At 41.2% G+C, this 20,512-nt stretch overlaps 1 protein-coding gene across 1 annotated transcript in view; it reads right to left on the bottom strand.

Moving 5' to 3' along the window:
- The window catches only part of KIT (KIT proto-oncogene, receptor tyrosine kinase), a 57,797-nt gene that overhangs the window by 17,092 nt on the left and 20,193 nt on the right, over window positions 1-20,512 (bottom strand). Inside the window, exons 3-8 of the mRNA XM_061992880.1 lie at window positions 18,034-18,312; window positions 15,143-15,279; window positions 10,873-11,032; window positions 7,854-8,043; window positions 7,051-7,166; window positions 1,537-1,651 (exon numbers count right to left, since the gene is read on the bottom strand). Of these exons, the coding sequence (XP_061848864.1) occupies window positions 1,537-1,651; window positions 7,051-7,166; window positions 7,854-8,043; window positions 10,873-11,032; window positions 15,143-15,279; window positions 18,034-18,312 (997 nt within the window). The remainder of the gene's footprint in view (window positions 1-1,536; window positions 1,652-7,050; window positions 7,167-7,853; window positions 8,044-10,872; window positions 11,033-15,142; window positions 15,280-18,033; window positions 18,313-20,512) is intronic.

A 20,512-nucleotide genomic window follows, 5' to 3' on the forward strand; every position in this document is an offset into this window, starting at 1 on the left:
GCTGAAGATCTTACCCTTGAAATTTAGCCTGCTCACAATGTCTCTCTATCTTCTAGGTAGGGAGTGAAATGGATACACACACCAAGCCTGACCCAAACGGACACCATGAGGTCTTTGCATTTGCTTTTGGCTAGAGACAGTCCCCAGCTCAAGAGAGACAGGGAACTTCTAGGGGGAGTCCGGTGGAAGGCTACCAAGATTACCAGGGGACTGAAACATCTTTCTTATGAGGAAAGGCTGTAAGACCTGGGGCTGTTTAGCCTAGAAAAGAGAAGACTGAGGGGGGACCTCATTAGCACTTTTAAGTACCTAAAGGGTGTATTTCAGGAGGATGGGGTGATGCTTTTTCTGTAATCTCCAACAACAGGAGTAGGATTAATGGACACAAGCTGGAAGACAAAAGTTCCACTTAACCATAAGGAAAAACTTCTTCCCTGTGAGGTTGAGGGAGCCGTGGCACAGGCTGCTCAGGGGGGTTGTGGAGTCTCCTTCTCTGAAGGTTTTCAAAACCTACTTGGATGTGTTCCTGTGTGACCTGATTGAGGTGAACCTTCTTTAGCAGGAGGGTTGGACTAGACAATCTCTAGAGGTGCCTTCCACCTCCTACCATGATTCCATATCTACAGGTCTGTAAGTCCACTATGGGTCTTATACCACTCCACCTGCATCTCCAGCTTCAGCTTTCAGCAGTTATGGTCTATTACGTACTCTTGAGAACTTTCCCCAAGCATTATTTTATTACAGAACTAAAAAACTATGATGTACATATAACATCACCAAGTTTACAAGCAGACAGAAAACAGCCAGTACTGCCTCTCTCTCATATGTCACATATTAAAAAGATTTTAAGAAGTATTATTTAAAAAATAAGGAAATAAAAATTATTTCAGATGTAAAACAAATTACACGGGTGGGAGCCCCATGACTTTCTAGTATGAGATCTAGAACCACTGTGGAAGTCAAACAAAACCTTAAAACATGCTTCACAAACCATGACTTCACAGTGAAACTCTACAATCTTTTTAGAACAAAATACTAGACATCAGGGTCTATTCACAGTAACTCTGGACTTGTTTACCTGTCCTATGCTTCCTATGAATGCTTCCTGAACAGAAATCTGTTTCGTTTGTCTTGAAAAATTATGTCTTTACACAATAAGACAAAAGATAACAGCCATTACCACAAGTGATTCTGTGATTGTCACTATGTGAAATTTCAAACTGAATGTGTGCCATTTAGGGCCAAACTGATAAAAACCTTAGCTAGCTTGCAGCAGAAAGTTTGGCTTTTACTTTTCCACAACAGTAAATGTTGGTTACTCCCCTTTCACAGATGGAACACAAAGGGGAATAATGAAGCTTCCCCTGCCTTCTCTCAAACCACTGCAAATGATGCAATGCTGAAAATGATGAAAACAGTGACGCAATGTTTGAATGTAACTGCTACCGAGTCATCTTTTGTTCTTAATTTTTTAATTACAAATTGAGTTTGTTTTGTTTAGAAGAACCTTTGGATACTCTGGTTTACTTAACTCACCTCTGCTCAGTGCCTGGGCAAAAATACCAGTATATGGTAGGGGCTGGGAATCCAGCTGCTACACACTCGAGAATACCATTGCTAAGTATATCCAGAGTGAGAATCTCCGGTTTTGCTGTGATAAATGAAAATGAGAATCATACATTAGCGAAGCACAGAATTTGCATTGCCATCCACTTTTCACCCCAGCAACTCGTGTGCATGATTGTCTACTCAGGGGAACAGAGCTTCATTCAAGGGTGTCTGGGTCTGAGTTGGTGTCCTGCAAGCACTGACCATCTGTGAAAATATCAGTTCTTACACTGAGTGTTTGAGCTGGATTTCAGAAGAACACCTTACCTTCACCTTGAGCATTTGGTATGATGAAAGACCCTAACCAGCAAAGCCTGGAGCTTTAAAAACCCAAAGAAATGTGTGCTTGGAACAACAGCGCAGTTCCTGTTCCTGCACAACACAGCTTTACCCACCCATAAAAAGGACAGTTGCTTCACAGTTACAAGTATACTAAATCTGTCAAACCACATTATTCTTACATCTACCCTGTGTCTTAAATATTACCACCACAGCCAGAAAAGGAACTATAGTGCAAAGCAACTGCTGCAGACATCCCTGTCCCCACAGAGGACACACATCCCTCTAAGATACTGCTACCAAAATGCCTGACTGCCTGACTCTCTGGAACATTGCATGTAGAGGAAGTCACTATTCAGTTGAACGTGTCAGCTTTCCAAATGGTAATTCATGACTGCTCTAGTAGTTTAGAAAGCAATCCAGTTGATGCCTCCTGCCACATCTTGCACCAGAGCTAGTCCTCCAGTTTGTTCAGGACCTGCTATTTCAAGTATGGCAGGAAACCAGAGCAGTCAGGTAGACTTTGTTACAGTCATTAATCCAATGTCATAGGCTTCAGCCAAGGCTTCCACCAGCACAGCAAGATGTCTTTCTTGACAAATCTTGAAATAGAGGCCTTACTTCCCATAACTATCTTAGCTTCCTTGCAAAATAATCTAAAAAGAAATTAATAGAAAAAACTAGACTACTGCAATGATGCTGCTCACCTAACAGGTACGAGTTAAGACTATTATCAGTTAATACAACTTTACACAAATGTAGGGTGAACTTTTAATATTCTAGGAAGTGATGGAGCTGTGTAGACTACAGTGAGAAAACACAGACTTATTTCAGATAAAATCCACGTACAAAGACTGCATGGCTTTACTTTTTAATGAACACTCTACTTGCTGATCAAATTAGAGGCAAATGAAACACACGTATATTCTCAATCACATAGCATCTCCTCATGACTCATGTTACAGGAACCGAATGTTCTTTCATTTCTAAATCTGCATGTTGTGTTTTATGCAAAGCACTAAGAACCAAACATTGTTGCAAAATGTTGAGACGGGTTTTCAGCATTACCCATTTGGTGAAGAACATTTTGAAAGCACACAGCATGTCACCAAGCCTCAGTGCTCACATGGAATACACACAATTCACATTTCCGAAAATCTTACCAAAGGGTTGCATTGTGAAATTGTAACTAGCTAATCTACTACCCACATGGAATTTGTTTAGGTATATGCAGTGTTTTAGGCAATGTTACAACTTAACGTAACTCGAGAAATGAAACGTTACATATAAGAGGAACATAATCATTAAGCCTTTGGAAAAATATTTTGCCAGAGCTGGGCTGCATCTACCATCTTCTGACTTTGAGTGAGGGGAACAAAAACGCCCACATTAGGCATTTACTCTGTAAAAACCTAGCGCAATGAAAGCCTGCCTAGATGGCCATGTGGATGAGAGGCTGCAGAGGATTAATGCCTCCAGCAGTCCAGGCAGAGTGGCCCATCCCCACCAGTGCCATGGGAAGCTGAGCTGCAGCAGTCTTCTGAGAACAGCTGCCTGCAGAGCAGCTCTACCCATCATGTACCTGGTGAAGCACTCTGACGTGGCCATCAGCATGATCAGCCTCTCCTCACCCACACAAAAGGCTCCCAAGCCTCCCCAGCTCAGAGAAATTAACGGATTCCCTGAAGCCAGTACTCAAGAGGACAGAGGTGGTTGCTACTGCTGTCCGCCTGGGCTGTGTCCTTTGCTGGCTCAGGCCACACATGTATCAGCACGTGCACCATTTTCTGGTACCCTGAGCATCATCCTCATCCACCTGCGTGGGTGCTCCAGGGGATACGGGAACAAAGATGGACTTGCTTTTGCAAACAGATGCCAAGCTGTCACCAAGCATCTTCTTTTTAAAAGAGACTTTCTTGTGCTAGATTTTATGACTTTCAGTGCCTAATTACTTCTGGTATCAGACAGGTTCCTAATGACTAGACTTTGCTTTCTGTTTTGGCTTTAACCCCTTAAATATTTAATGTTTCATTACATTGCTTGGCATATATGCATCTGGCCTTCTATAATCAGTCATTAGATGTCTTAAACTTCTAATTTCACTAAATTTATTAACAGCTTTTCAGCTTTTCTTAATGTTGATTCTGAGTGTATCAAAGATGATTTATATCAAGTCACTCCTACATTAATTCAATGCTCAGTATACTAACATTGTGCATTTAGAACGATAGAATCATAGAATCATGGCTGGAAAAGACCTTTTAGACAATGGAGTCCAATAAGATCTTTATACAAACTTAAAGCATTTAATTGCTTTTTGTTAGTGATTTCCTTTTCTTCATTGCTAACAAAGTAATGTCTAAAAAGTTAACACTTAATAGGTATTGTCTGTCATCGTAGACAAAGAGAGAGAGCTTTTCTCCTGGGGCTACATTTTCTGGATTGGAACAAATCTTTTTATAGTATCATGGTGACTTTTCATTTGTTCACTACACAGTCCAATGCCAGGAAGACCACTGAGTTTGGCTCCATGTCATCTATAACATCATGACCACTTTTCTCTTTGCAGCATGAGTCCCACCTGTATAGATAATACATTATTGATGATAATTAAGTCCAGATATTATTTTGGGCTAAACTCAGATACTAGGTGGAAGATTCCTCCGCTAATTGCTAGACACACTATACCTTACCACTCTGGAGATTTCTACAATTTCTTAATTGTACCTCAGTTCAGAATGCTGCTTGTCAAGTTGTAATTTTCTTTTTTGGCACCTAATTTCAGAGCTCCTTCCTTCCTTACTCTATGTCACATTTACTATGAATTACTACTTTTTTTTTTAAAGCAATTTAGTATTGTTTCACATTAGCATATGAAATTGCTAAATGTGTTTAAATCCAAGGTATGCAGTTCTGCAATGGGTTTTTCATGCCTTTCAGCAAATGCTTCAGCATCGATTTTTGTTTATATGAAGACAACCTCTTGATTATGAATCCTGTTTTACCTGTTTGATTACTTTCTGCTGATTACTTGCCCATGGCAGACGTGTAAACATCATGAGCTACATCGCAGCAATTTATGCGAAATCCCCTCTGAAAACAATGTCAGGTCAGGATGCACCATTAGATCTGACCCACCCACGTATGACTCATTTTTGGCAGTTACTCTGCTATGTCAAACAATATGGCACATTGTCATGCAGTTTGTGTTTCATAGCTAAATGATAAGCATTTTACAAGCTACTGAAAACAGATTATTTTCCTTAAAAACAACCCCTTAGAAGGATCAATCTATTTCATCTCCTCTTTTCAAAACAAACATTTGCAGGAGCTTAGTCACAATGCCACAAGAAACTCTTTTTTTTGAGTCAAGTGTGTCAAATCCATCTGCTTTGGCAATGGCTGTAGTCCACCCAGGGCCACAGGGCACAGTAGCATGAGCTCTATGAGACTGCTTAAATGTCCTCATTACAAGACCATTAATTGAATCAAGATGGAAGAAGACTCAAATACTGGACATGGACAAGTTATTCAGAAGAACTAAACTGTCTATGTTCCCTCTTGCCTTAGCCATCCTGCTTCACCATGCTCTTCCCAGTCTGGCTTCCCAACCATGATCTACAGGGGTTTTCAGCTTTTATGAAGAAGCATGTTCCTCAAACGGGACCAGGTGGAGCTCTGCACCAACAACTGAGACCTGATGATGGCAAAACTGTGGACTGGTGCAGTTTTTCAGTTCTTGTGCAGAGACTGCTCCCCGGGAGCCTGCTGAGCCCAGCAGAGCTGGGAAGACCATGAACAGGCCCTTGCTCCAAGCACAAACATGATGCTGCAAGTTGGAAAACATCATCCTGCTCATGTGAACCGACAGTTCCACAGGCAATCTGCAATTTCTCCCATTCCTTCCCAGGAAATAAACTTCTCACTCAAAAATTTGCTCCACTAATCAGTAAAATAGTAGAAATATCCCTCATGACCATAACCCATACTCATCTACAGAGGGAAAAGATATCTGAGCTTGTCAATGCTTTCATCTCAGAAATCACAGCTAGGAAATGGGAAAGGCACAAGAATACAAATGACAGCGTTCACAGATGAAGAAACAAATGTCATGTTCTGAAAGGAGCCTGAGTGAAATTTCTAAACCATACCAGGCATTGCTAATAATGACACTACAAATGTTGACCTTCTGCAATAAATGAGAAGAATTTGGAAATTACTATGTAGGATTTGGGGCATCTGGGGAAGTCTTAACAGTCCTCTGCATACCTGGAGAAGGACACATCACTGCTAAAGCATAGCAGTAATACAGAACTGCATTTGCAGCACATTCATTCACTTTCGATACAGCCCCTCATGCTGAACTGGAGGGTATCACTGTCTGTCTTGCCTTAGTTTCTCCAGTTTGCCCGCAGTCCCCGCCTAGTTTAACTTTCCTTAAGCTTGGCCTTTAGCAGCTGTCAATATTTATCTGCTGGGCACATTAAATGCTTTAACAGGATGGCTCTGTTAAGGACAGGGTTTCCTGAAGCTTTTATTCAATTAATTCTGAAGTTTAGCTTTTGTCTTGAAGAATCCTGGAACTGAGACCAATGCTCTTTTTTAACAAGTATGGCCCAAAGACGACAGCACATGCATTTGTAAAGCTATGCAGATTTCTGTAAAACAATGGTGATCTATACTACTATATAGAAGTATTTAGATGCCAAAAGGCACAAGTTATAGTTCTCCTGACAAGCTTTCAAACTCTGCATCCAACTCAAGTAAAATAAAGACAATTAATAGCTTAACTTGGCTGCCAAAAAATGTAAATTATAATCCCTGTATATCCTGTTCCACCTTAAATCACAAAAGGTTTATGCTACATGCTTATTTTTGAGATTGTGCTTCCAGGCATTACAGTTTTTTTCCTGTATCTAGCTGCTCTCTGGTAACCTCCAGAATACGACTGCTAGAATGTAAGGTCATGCTGGATAGTAGGTGGATTTGTGTAAGTACTCTGCACTTTTATATCTTGACATTTAAGTAGTTTTCCAGCATGTGCTCCACTTCAGAAAGCCTCTCATATGCTGAACCACACTGTGACATCTTGTGCATACATTATGTTGTATAAAATACAATGACTGTGATAATGAAATATTTCAGACTGTTCACTTTACTTACTTTTCACATAGACATTAAATGTTACAGAGGAGCTGGCATCAGAATTGGACACAAAAAATGTGTAAATGCCTCCTTCTGTTCCTTTTAATCGGGTAAGGTGAAGTTCACTTGTATAACTGTAAAGAAAAAAATAAGCATTACTGATACTCACAATTTAGAGTGAACAGGCAACTGCTGATTAGAATTATTAGCATGCCTCATTCTCCTGCAGACACTGTCCACGGAGACACTCTTATCTTGCATTATGACTGCCCTTGCACTACAGCGTCCAGAAGTCTTGCCACTACTAAGACCCACATGTGTGCCTAGAAGCTCAGCACCAGGCTCAGACCCCACGCACGTGCACCACCCCTTGCTCCTTTGCTCACTGAGGAGGGACCCCAGACACACAACTCAGGCTACACGTGCTAGGTGCTTCACTGCAGTTTTGGAGGACTGGGGCTCAAGAGGGAACAGTGGAGAGCAGAAATAAAAGGATACGCTTTTGGACAGAGCATTGGGCTCTCCTGTGGGGGGTCTCCAAGCACAAACAACTTCAAATACTTATTTTTACTTATTGGGCAGGAACGGCATCTTGTAGGCAGTTGTATGTGGTGCATTGGTCCTGAGCTGGTGTGGTTAGCTCAATGCTATTCCAAGCCTAGGTTAGCAGACTTTGTACCAGTTACCAGGGTAAGCCACACATACTACAAGATCTTTTATAATGACAATTTTCTCACCATCTGCACTTTCCTCTTCCCCGACTAGACTCTGGTTTGATGTTCCAAAGTGAAATTGATAGTGCTTACAGTCATTCATATTACCTGTTATTGCCCACAGTCTTGAACTTGACATAATGGTCTGATGAATTCTGTAAGGTTTCATTCATGTACATCCAGACTTCTTCCTTTGGTTTTGGATATGCCTCATATTCAACTGTTAAATTTCCATTTTGTCCTGCATTTATATCTATTGTGGTATTCATTGTTGCAAACAAACGGACAAATCCTTTAGCTGATGGCCATAAGAGGAGAAGAAAAACAATTTCAGGGCCACTTAGAAGACTGTCAGTACTGTAACCACACTTACACTACTTCAAGATCATTGATCAAACATCCAACTGTGAAACAGGAAACCTTATCTACAAAGCAGAACTTGAACCCTCACCTGCCAAAACCAAGGCCACTAGCTTTATATAGCAATGAGGCACGGGACTTCAAGCAGCCTTGAGTGCCTTAACAGAAATAATACCACCTTCTGGTGGTAAAGGTCTTCTATTTGCTTTTGCAAAAATGCAATATGGGTTTGATTCTACCGAAGTATCTTTATTTTTCCAAAATTCAGTCACTGTCTAGTATGAAAAAACCACTAAGAAAACAGCAAGATAAAGCGATAGTTTATGACAATATACTAGAGTATTCAAGGTTTCTTTGTCAAGTGTAATTAAGAACGACATTACAAATGAAGCCATTCCCAACTGTAATTAGAGAAAAATATGCTAAGTCAACAGGTCTGGATGTCAACTGTCTTAAACTATGGCAATTCTGTTCATATACTGGTGGGTCTTAATCTTTTTTTTGGCAGACATCATTTATCATTGTGCAGTTCTGTTCCAAAATATCATGTGGAGCAGCATCCTTACGGCACTGGTATTCATTTCATTAATAAATTCATCAGCTTCAGGATTATTCACTTTGAAAAGACAAATTTTTCAGTCCTATTACACAAATTCATGTGGGAATTGCCAGTTTGACAGGCAGACTGCAATTACTAGGAAACACATTTACTGAGAGAGCTTGAATTTAGACCAAAAGTCAATCTCGGATCCCTGCTTCTTCCCACCTTCTAGTAATCAAACTGTTGTGGCCAGCTGGGCACCTGAGCTCGGGAAAACCAGAGCCAGTGAGGCTTGGTGAAAGCATATGGAGCTTCCAGAGCACTTGACAGATGCTTTGGAGAAAAACAGATAAAGTAAATTCACAGCAAGCAGGTATGCTCTAAAATGCTCTCCATCATTAGGTGTGAGAAAAAGGTTTAAATTCTGGAAACTGAAGAGTTTTAATTTCCTTCATTAAGCTTGTTTTTTTTTGTTATTATTTTCTGTAAAAACACAATCCTCTATGCAACCTAAACACAAAACTGAAGCCAAATGCCTGAAAATAATATTTTATGGTTGTGCTACCCATCCCTGAAAAGCAGTTCAATCAACTGTTTACAGTTAAATAAATTGTTTTTTAAAAAGAACTAATTAGGAAAATTAGCAAAAATATCCATTATTTCTTGTAAACCTTTCAGCTAACATTAGTACCATGGCCATTTAGGATCTGATACAATCCCAGAATCTCTCCAGCACATGCTATATACCACTTTCCAGGACCCTGGGAGCTGGCACAGTTCAGGTAAATGCAGTCAGCCTGACAATGAATTGTGAAAGGTATTCAGGATATAGTTTAAGTCGAATTTGAAAGGGTGGGCAGATAAAAGCATCTCAAAAATGAGAGATTCCAGTTTTTCTCCGGCACTTTGTATTAAACACAAATGTTGCCTTTTACTAAATACAAACCTGTTACTTTACTTTCTACTTTTTATAATGCCATGCTTTATTTTAGTCCCCAGACCTTCCACAGTCAATCCTTTTTAAAGCCACATTTGCATACATAGTAGTCCTACGAATTTCTGTAGTGAAGAACTTCTCTTATAATAAAAGCTTTCATATTGTTGCCCTTGGGGAATAGATTTTCTTTCATATTTCACACTGTTTCACTTTTTGCATATGAATTTAGTCTCTCTTGTAAAAAAAAAAAAAAGAAAAGAGGAAAACATCCCTGTTTTTATAAGCCTCAACTCCTCCAACGTCAGAGCAAGGTTAAGGGCACTCAAATCTCTGCTGCTATGCTGAAGACCTGACCTGCATAGGTCAAATACTTCTGTTTTCCTTAAGTTACCAGGGAAAGCAAAACAAGCAACGTTGCAGGACTATCTGTGCGACAGAAAAACAAATTTGAAAAGGAAAAAGAGTCTAAAGCCACACTTCTCTCACTTACTACATCCTTGAATGATAAAGAACTGAAACAGTTGTAGTCAACTATACAGACTTGTTCAGAATGATCTTATTAACTGTAACATGTCCTTAATTGTCCTTAATTTATCAAATTAGCAGCAGCTTTAAAACTCAAAAAAGCATTGTGTGTCACCCAAGTTAATACATAGCAAGACTCTAAACAAATCTGTTACTAAACATGAGGAGGGAAGGAGTTTGCTCACTGTTCAAGGACACAATCCAAAACCCTGGGAAGTGATGGATAGTGGGTTTACCGTGGGAGTGAGTTCTGGAACAAGTTCATGCTGTCTGTGCACACTGCAATGATCCTCATGGCATTATTTTAAATAGAGGTACATATATAGTTTCTCAGGGAAAAAACATTGCCACGCTGATGTCAGCAAAATTTCCCATGCTTGGAGGGCAGGTATTGAAGACACGCTTTGTGCTTGTACTCAAGCATAGGCATCGAACCAGGCAAAGGTAAATCACTTGCTTCGTTAAGACAGGATTAAATTTAAAGTTAAACCCAGAAGGATGAGACAAACCAGAGAGATGGAAACACTGTTGGGTGGTTGTTCTATTACCCCATTCCACGAACATGCAAAGGGTTATTAAAGTAGTCATATGTAACACAACACTTTCTGAGCCATCCCACATGGTACCACTCTGCAATAACCTTCTCATATAGCAACTTTACTCATTGAGCTCTGAGGGAAAGGAGAGAGATGGAAGGGAAGGCTCCCCATTATTGTCACTCTCCACTCTTGGAAAAAGTAAAGATTTCTACAAGAACTATTTACCTAGTGCTTTCAAGGTTACTGTGGCATTGGTTTTTCCAAAAGGGTTTTCTGCTTGGCATGTGAATTCTCCAGAATCATTAACTCCCACTGAACGGATGTTCAATGTTAATTTCTTTTCGTATCCATAATCACCCAAATTTCTGCTTTTGCTTGTAACAATCTGTCGGTAAAAAACAATTAACATCTAAAACACTGTGTATGCAGCATCTTTCCTAGATAAATTAAAAATAGATGTAATTATAACTTTGCTATATTAATATTCATAACTGTAAACCGGAATAATAAGCCAGCATGACAAACCTGTCACTAGAATCTCTCCATGCAAAACAAGTGTATGATCAGCTGTCTTTGGGAGACAATATCCTCTCCTAAGTCCTATTCCCTCCCCTTATTCCTTTTTTTTTCCCTCCTCAAGCTGTGTACATGTGTTTTCACCTGCCTTGAGAATGCCAGATATCTTTATCAATGATATGGATGAGAGGATTGTCAATTTGCAGAAGACACCAAGTTGGGCAGGAGCATTGATCTCTCTGAGGGCAGGAAAGCTTTTCTGAGAGACCTGGACAGGCTGGATCAATGGGCCAAGGCCAATTGTATGAGGTTCAACAAGGTCAAGTGCCAGGTCCTGTGCTTGGGCCACAACAACCCCATGCAATGCTGCAGTCTTGGGGCAGAGTGACGGGACAGCTCCCTGGAGGAAAAGGATCTGGGGGTTTTGGTCAACAGCTGCCTGAACATGAGCCAGTAGTGTGCCCAGGTAATCAAGAAGGCCAATGGCATCCTGGCTTGTATCAGAAATAGTGTGGCCAGAAGGACCAGAGAAGTGATTTTACCCCTGTACTTGGTGCTGGTGAGGCTACACCTTGAATATTGTGTGCAGTTCTGGGTCCCTCACTACAAGAAGGACATGGAGCTGCTGGAGTGTGTCCAGAGACAAGCAACAAAGCTAGTGAAGGGTCTGGAGCACAAGCCTGATGAGCAGTGGCTGTGGGAGGTGGAGATGTTTAGCTTGGAGGAGGCTGAGAGGAGACCTTATCAGTCACTACAACTACCTGAAAGGAGATTGTAGCAAGCTGGAAGTCAGTCTCATCTCCCAAGTAACAAGTGACAGGACAAGAGGAAATGGCCTCAAGTTGCACAAGGGGAGGTTTAGATTGGATAGTAGGTAAAATTTTTTCACTGAAAGGGTTGTCAAGCATTACAGCAGGCTGCTCAGGAAAATGGTTGAGTCACTATCCCTGGAAATATTTAAAAAAATGCGTAGATGGATAGCTTCAGGACATGGTTTAGTGGTAGACATGGCACTACTCAGTTAATGGTTGGACTTGATGATCTTAAAGACCCTTTCAAACTTAAACAATTCTGTATCATTCGGTGTAAATGGAAAATATCAGTTCAAGCCAGAAAGCTGAAATTACAATTTCTTAAACTGTTTCAATCATTTGAAGACAAAGGTGTTGTGCCCAAAGTCAGACTCAGCTCACTCTGGGTAAATTTCTAATGCTGAGGAAAGGTTTTATTTGCACTAACAATGCTTCTAGCTGTAGGACTTAATGCAAAATGACCACTGCATCTCAACTTTCCTAATACTCAGAAGTTGCAGCTATTGTAAAAATTCATTGCACTCTGAATGGCTTTTAGATGCAGCAATCTAGATTTATTAATCCTAAAGGCAACTGGAAATTTCATTCTTTTTTCAAAACATTAAGTATATCATGACTCTATATCTATGTATGCATAGAAAAAAATAATTGCTTTGAGGTGTTGAGTTTAGTTTCTGTGAGAATATTTGGTGTGGTTGGAAAGAACGATAAATTTACAATGATTAATCCAAGTGCAAACCTTGGCTTGTTATGATTTTATAGTAAAATGATTTCAATTCTTGGAGTTTTCAAGAGCTTTTAGGTAAATTTAATCTTCTCACCGCAATTTTGATTTCTCCTCGGCTGTAATGATCACAAATACCAAGCAGGATCATGACCCTGGACTTTAGCAGGGCCAAATTTGTCCTTTTCAAGCAATTGCTAGGGGACGTCCCATGGGACAGGGTACTAGAAGGTAAAGGGGTCCATGAACTCTTAAGAGAGTAGTGTAGGATAAAGGGACCTGGGGGTCCTGATGGACAGCAGCATGAACATGAGCCAGCAATGTGCCCTCATGGCCAAAAAGGCCAATGGCTTCCTGGGGTGTATTAGAAGGGCTGTGGGTAGTAGGTCGAGAGAGGTTCTCCTCTCTCTCTACTCTGCCCTCGTGAGACCACATCTGGAATATTGTGTCCAGTTCTGGGCCCCTCAGTTAAAAAAAGACAGGGAGCTGCTGGAGAGAGTTCAGCTCAGGGCCACAAAGATGATGAAGGGAGTGGAGCATCTCCCTTATGATGAATGGCTGAGGGAGCTGGGGCTCTTTAGCTTGGAGGAGACTGAGGGGTGACCTCATTAATGTTTACAAGAATGTAAAGGGTGGGTGTCAGGAGGATGGAGCCAGGCTGTTCTCAATGATGGTCAATGATAGGACAAGGGGCAATGGGTACAAGCTGTAACATAAGAAGTTCCAAAGAAACATAAGGAAAAACTTATTCATTGTGAGGGTGAGGGAGCACTGGAACCGGCTGCCCAGATGGGTTGTGGAGTCTCCTTCTCTGGAGACATTCAAAACCCACCTGGACAAGTTCCTGTGTGACCTACTCTAGGTGATTCTGCTCTGGCAGGGGGGTTGGGCTAGATGATCTTTCAAAGTCCCTCTCAACCCTTGAGATTCTGTGATTCTGTGAAACAGAAGTTTGTTTCATATAGATGTACTTGCTTCTAACAAGTCTTCTAATTTTTAAAAGTGGTGATATATCTTCAGTCACACAAGCAAAAAGTGGTTTGGGTTTTTTTTTTTTGCCTCTCATCTCCTCAGGACAAAACATAATTCTGCATCTGTTTAAACATGAATTCTATGTATTCTGTTTCAGTACAAAATTTAATTTGACAGTCAATATTTAAAAGATAGCACTCCCTGCTATTTACCAGAAAGGACAGAAAGGTCAAACTTGTTTGGTCAAAACTATTTTGCTCATGTCTTTTACTCATAAAATGAAAAGTGATAAAGCACAAAACTGCAAAGGCCCAAATTTCATCACACTGTAACAAAGAAAAGGGAGGGAACAAGAGAAGAAAAGAAGTTCTCAGATGAAATATTTACAGTTGACCTTGGCACCGGACCAAAAGCCCCATCTGCATGTCCCATGCTGCCTTCATGTCATTTAGACCTCCTCAACCTTTGGAGCTGCAAGATGGGATTTCTGGAGCAGTGAGCACTTAGCAAGGGCAGCTCTGTCTGAGATGGTGGATTAGCTAAGCATGGCATACCCAGCCCCAGGGAATGGGCCTCTCATTTGCTATCTGCCTGAGAAGATGTGATTTATCCAAATATCACAGCATCATAGAAGTCTGTTTTTCCATACACACGTGGACTGTGAATTACATATTCTGGTTACTACCATTAGCAGTAAAAGATGGTACAATTACCATGGGATCATATACGGTGGGAGTTACTAATGGGTCTTCACAAGGGCTTTTCATTAATTTAAATCTCAAGCTATGCCCAGAAGACCAAGAAGCATCCTTAAAAACAACTCAGTGCCTGCAGAGGATGTCTCTGCCCCCAGTCTGCAGACTAGTTGTGCTGCTGGTAGAGAACTCACTGGGAGCGTGGAGCCTGCCAGCCATTTAATTTGGTGATGCCAGGAACTTCACCTATCACTACAGACAGAAGCCAGTTCACTGGTTCATTTTTCAGAACTTTCCCAATTAGTGAGGCATACCATGCAATTTAAATGAATTAATCATTCCTGTGAGTGCTTACTACTATTCCTGTCACACAATCCAATGCTAATTAGCAGGTATTTTACTGTTAATGATAACGACTAGAATATGTAATTTGCAGTCCATGTGTTGATATTTGCAGCTTCCATTGATTGCAATGTGATGTGTAGGCACTCCATGCTTCCCTATTTAGGCAGACCGACAGAGGTCACCTAAACTTCACATTGAAAAGCCTAACTTTAATTTTTGTTTAGGAAGAGAGGCCTGTGCAGATGCTTTTCCTCCCAGCCATCTGCACAGGCACAGGTCAGTTGTTGCTGGCCTCTCACCTGTCTATAGGATGCAGGATCTTTGGAAATGCAACATATCCAAACCAGTATAGCATCAGGCATCCAAGACAAGCATGTGTAATGTCTACAGAGAGTTTGTGCACTGTGCATAATACAATTAAAGGAACTCACCCCACTTTTGTGAGAAATCCAACTAGCTTTTACGCTGCTATCCACATCCATTATTATGCATGTAACTTCAAATTCTTCCCCTTCTTTGAGAAGCACGTAGCTTTTGGATAAGGTGATGACGGGAAGAGTTTTGTGAACTGGAAAACAATTTAGAAGCGTGTTACTTTTCATTAGCTTCAGAGCTTCCAAGGGGGGATAAAAATCAACAGTCATTAACTTTCCAATAAAATTTCAGGCTTCTGAGAGGTGTTCAGATTTCTTTTACATATTACACAGTTGTTCCTTTATAACAAACACATTTCCTCTTCAATCCCCCTTCAAATTACAATGAAAGTTAGGTAACACTCGTTAGAATGTAGCAACTTGCACAAAAAAACTAGAATGATGTTGAACCCTCCCTGAGACAACTCATTCCACCGCAGCAATTAAAAAGTTGCACTCTGGAATCAAAAACATGGTGAGGATCAGTCACTGAAGAAAGACAGATTAGCATTAACTGCAACTTTTAATTACAAAATACTACACAAAGGACTGTCTGACAGGTCCATGAAAATCCTCTGATGGACAGTATAGGAAGGACATGTACAACTCAAGGATGTCACCATGCATGGCCCTGGAAGCACCGTAACCACACCATAAATTGCCCACAGCGACAGTTCACAGAGATGACTGGAGCTAAGACTGTGGCCAAGTTCATCATCCAGGGTAGGTGGTTACAAGCAGCCCAGGGATAGCTGTACCCCTCCTCTGCTTCAAGGTGTCTTTTGTCAACAGGCAAGTATATCTGAGGACTACATGTCTATCTCCACACAGCTCTTCAGCAGTTCCTCTGCTCCCTCCACAGGTTTTTTTTTTTGTTGTTTTCTTCATACTATCTTCAGATTTCCCTCATTTACTCCAATCAACTTCTCATCAGGGCTTTTACATAGGAAGACTCACTTTCAAACTGTGAATGCAACCTATATCAGATAAGGTATTCCAAACTCTTTCCCTGCCTCTGACATATGCTTTGTAGTGGTCTTAGGTAAATTATATGAAATTGAGAAAAACGCCATGCTTTTCAGCCATTCATACTTTAACGATAACATTTTCCTTGTGTTGCTGTAAGAGGCTATGGAAGAGAACAAAGAAATATGTTTGCCCTCTTCAGATATAAAGGCTCACATAAAAATCCCCCCAGCATTCAGGTGGTGCCCAAGAGACAGGAGGAAGCCAGTGCAGGTGTGCTGTCTTCTCACCTGCAGAAACATCTATGGACAACCAAAAAAAAGACTGTAAGGCCACAAAGACCCTTATTGTTTTGAGAAGGGCTGGACATAACCACTCCCTGTACTATCATAGCAGGGCTGGTGTATGTGTGAGTATGCCTGCACAGCTCCCTGTTGCAGGGATGCCTCTTCTGTCTTTCTGCACCAGAAGCTCAGGCCTGGTGGTCTAAGTGTCACGGTTACAGTTGCAAAAACATTGCCCACCAAAGGGTTTCCAATGCACTTAAATCTTTAGCCAAGGAGAAAGTGGGAGTTTTACCTGATGAACTCACCAAGGACTGAACACTACAGTACAGTAATTACAACACTGAGGGTGACAACATTGTTTTGCTGCTTGATGGCCTTTAGCAGATGCTTCCATTTCCTATGCTCTTCCTCCTAGAGAGAGAAGGTGGGCAGAGCACTCAGGTCCCACTGGCCACCTATGGCTGCCCACATCAGTGCAGCACTGGCAATAGATGCCAGGTCAGCAACCTCCCATCTAAAGTCACTGCTGTGTCGAGCAAGTACAGACTTTTATCCAGTAGAAGAATGAAAACAGTTCAATACTACAACTTGTACTCTCCTATGTCAGAGAAATGTTTGTCATGTCAAACAACTGCTTTCTTTATTTGGCCATCAGTGAAAAAAACAGTTGGAAAACATCACAACTTGGTACAGAATAAACTTGAGAGACAGCAAGAGCGAACTTATGTTGTCAGAGGAGAATGTCAGGTTAAACTTTTGTTCTCTTAACTGAAATTTGGCATTAATTATTTTTTTTCTAAATAAGAGCTTCCAAAACACTAGGAAGAAGACTTCTTCAATTTGCCATTGCAAACTGTACACACGAGATGGTTCCTGCTGCCTACTCTCTGCCCCACCACCAAGGAGCGGGGCATTGGGTAGGTTACACAACCCCAGCAAACTCCCTCCCAAACTCTCTTTCTTCCTAAACCCACCCAACTACTAAAATCTAGAGCAGAAGTGCAAGTGAAGGTCAAAGGTAAAGTATCATCATCAGGTCTGTGGAGTTAAGTGGTGGCAACTCATCCTTGTCATGACCTGGATACACAGTTGCTGTTGTGATAATCCTCACTCATGAAGAAAGAAACAAGGGTCTTCTGTTCCCTCAAACTTCAACACCATCAGTTAGTTCCTCCTGCTGTCACTTGTGGGCAACAGACATGTGAGTCAGGCACCCACATCTCCATCTTGCCGGCACAAAGCTGTCCAAACCTCAGGGCACAGGTTTGTCCTCAGAGTTCAACAGGACAATCCATATTTCTTGGAATAGTGAAAAAAAACACTTCAACCAGTAACAGAAAATAAAAGTGATCATGGCCAGACCTGCTCAGCACAGCTACAAGCCAAGTGTCCCAAGATCAACCTCTACCCTGACACGACTTGCCCAGAACAAGCTTTCTAAGCCCATTGTCTTCCTTTGGAGAGCCTGCGGCAGCCACAGCCATCACAGAGCAGTCCCTTGGTACACAAGCATCTCTGGCTCCAGAGGAGAACGTCACCTCCAGCCTCCCCATGACAAGGCCAGGGCAAAAGGTGAGGTTTCTGAGCACTTCCCATTTAGCTCCTGGGAAGTGAAAGGTAAAGGCACTTTACAAGAACAAAAAAATCCTACATTACCTGGCCTCACATTCAGGAAAATGTGCTCCGATATTTTCTCAACTCCATCGTGCTTGGCCAAGCACTGGTAGCAGCCCTTAAATGACCTCTGCACGTTCTTTATAATGATGCCTTTCTGAGGATTGGGAATGAACGTCATATTTTTGGGGAGACGTTTGCCATCGCATTTTCTCAGTGTGAAATTTGAAACATCTGGATCTGTTAGTGGACACACTAGCAGGATGTCACTGTCTTCTTTTCCATAGATCAGAGAATCAACAAGGAAGAGCATGTTTGGATCTGTGAAGAAATGCAAAGACCTGTCAGAGAAGCTGACATTGCACAGGGAACTTTGGATGACCTTAACTCTGCAACTGGGCACTTATATCAAAGTTTTACACTCAGCCAGTAAAATTGAGTATTACTCAATTCCCATTTAGCGAGATACATTAAATTTTGTCCTGAAAGAGCAGCACAGAGGAGATGTGCAGTGGCATTCAATACCAGACACAGTAAAGAATCATGTGCACTAAAAACAACCTTGCTGTTTTTTTATTTGGAGATAGGGATTTTTTTTTTTGCCTCGTTTAGCTCCAAAATCTCCACCCTCCACCCCAACAACAATAAACAAATTTTTACAGACCATTAAGAGGAATTTGCTTTTAGCTAGTGGCAGGGCTGTTAAGGTTTCATGCCCACAGGAGGATTTTGAAGAAATTTATGAGCAAATGGAAGTTGAAAAGTACCTAAATTATGGTTTTCACTTCTGTAAAATACATAATCTAAATGAACACACATTGCTACCAGAGGAAGCACCAAACAACTTCTCCCTCTCTTTTTCCCCTCCCTGATAGCAGGGGTTATTTTTAGTCTGCTTAGAAAAAAGCTGGGCATACAAACAGCGTATCTGACTGAAAAAATCATCCTGCAATCTTTCACAAGGTAACTTTTCTAAAGCATTTTATCTCAAGACAATCAAAGCATGCAAACATACGGTACTTTAAACACCTCTACAACCAAAGTCAAAGACCATAGAATCATAGGATGGTAGGGGTTGGAAGGAACTTTTAGAGATCATCTAGTCCAACCCCCCTGCAGAAGCAGGTTCACCTAGCTCAGGTCACACAGGAACGTGTCCAGGTGGGTCTTGAAGACCTCCAAGGAAGGAGACTCCACAACCCCTCTGGGCAGCCTGTGCCAGGGCTCCCTCATCCTCACAGTGAAATAGTTTTTTCTTATGTTTAAGTGGAACTTCTTGTGTTTGATAAGTGATGAACTTGAGATGCTAAAACCCTGGCCACTACTAGTAAACACAAAGGACAGGGTGGTGACAAACACTCTGTAAAAACTTATTTCAGCTGCCATCTGCTCTCTCTACAAACTAAGAAGAATTAGAAATGCAGAAACTGGCTTCAAACAGCTTGAATGACTAGAGACCAACAAACCATGACTTAACAAGGATGACTAAGAGAATCTGGTTAAGATGATGGACAACGTACATTTGGTTTAAGACAAGATATACCAGGTTGAAAATGAAGGATGGGACATTTTGCATAACCAATTAGTAAATGCTAAGTTGAAGGATGCTCATCACTAAACAGAGAAGTTACTGTCCTGTTTCTAGCTTAGAGCGAAGGTATAGTTTTAACCTTATTTGATACTGCTTCCCAAGGAGCCTCCACAAACTAAAAGCTTTGAAGCACCAGTCTAGAACTAGAGGACGAAGACTACTAACAAAGCATGTCTGAATAACTAACGTGTGACACTTTGCGCACAGAGATACTTAGAGAAATGCTATGAATAGCTGTCACTCCTGAGCTGGAAAAGCATAGACCAGAAGAGGATAGACTATGGTGAGAAGACATGAAAGGATTTGCTGTAGAGAATTTAGGTATAAACAGGGCTGCTCAACAGCCATGTTCTTCCCTTCATGGCTTTACACCCTACATACATCTTGGGTAGTACTTTGTGGGCATACCTTAGGTTTCCAACACAAGGTGTGGTGGTGTTTATCTCTGAAAAGACTTAAGATAAAAATCAAGAGATTTTCCTCTTTTATGTAGGTATTCAAATGAGTTTGATCTTCAGTAAACTTCCTTGCATAGGGACACAAACTGCTTCTAGAGATACAACACAGGCACTTTCAGCCAAAGCAGAAAGGTAAAAAAGGTAAGCACTGACAGTCTGTCAACACTGTGTGATGGTTGGCCACAGAGCATAGAACAATTGGTTTTAGCAGATCAAGACGGATGTAGAGATAAACAGCTGGCATCATATTATGTGCCATTTGCGACTGTGCAGGATCGAGGTTCTTGGTCTTTTTCTCTCTTCATTCCCAGCTTTACAAGCAGAAAGGGTATGAGGTGCTTGTGGCAATCTCACAAGTAGATAAGATCATGGTAGCACCTTCCCGGTGATGTAAGATGTCATTTAGCCATAGTCTATTTCAAAATGATGGCCAACTTCACAAACATATTTACTTTACTTCCAGGAGAAGTGA

Source organism: Colius striatus, chromosome 3 (genome assembly GCF_028858725.1).
Source record: "Colius striatus isolate bColStr4 chromosome 3, bColStr4.1.hap1, whole genome shotgun sequence".
In the NCBI taxonomy this organism is placed as follows: domain Eukaryota; kingdom Metazoa; phylum Chordata; class Aves; order Coliiformes; family Coliidae; genus Colius; species Colius striatus.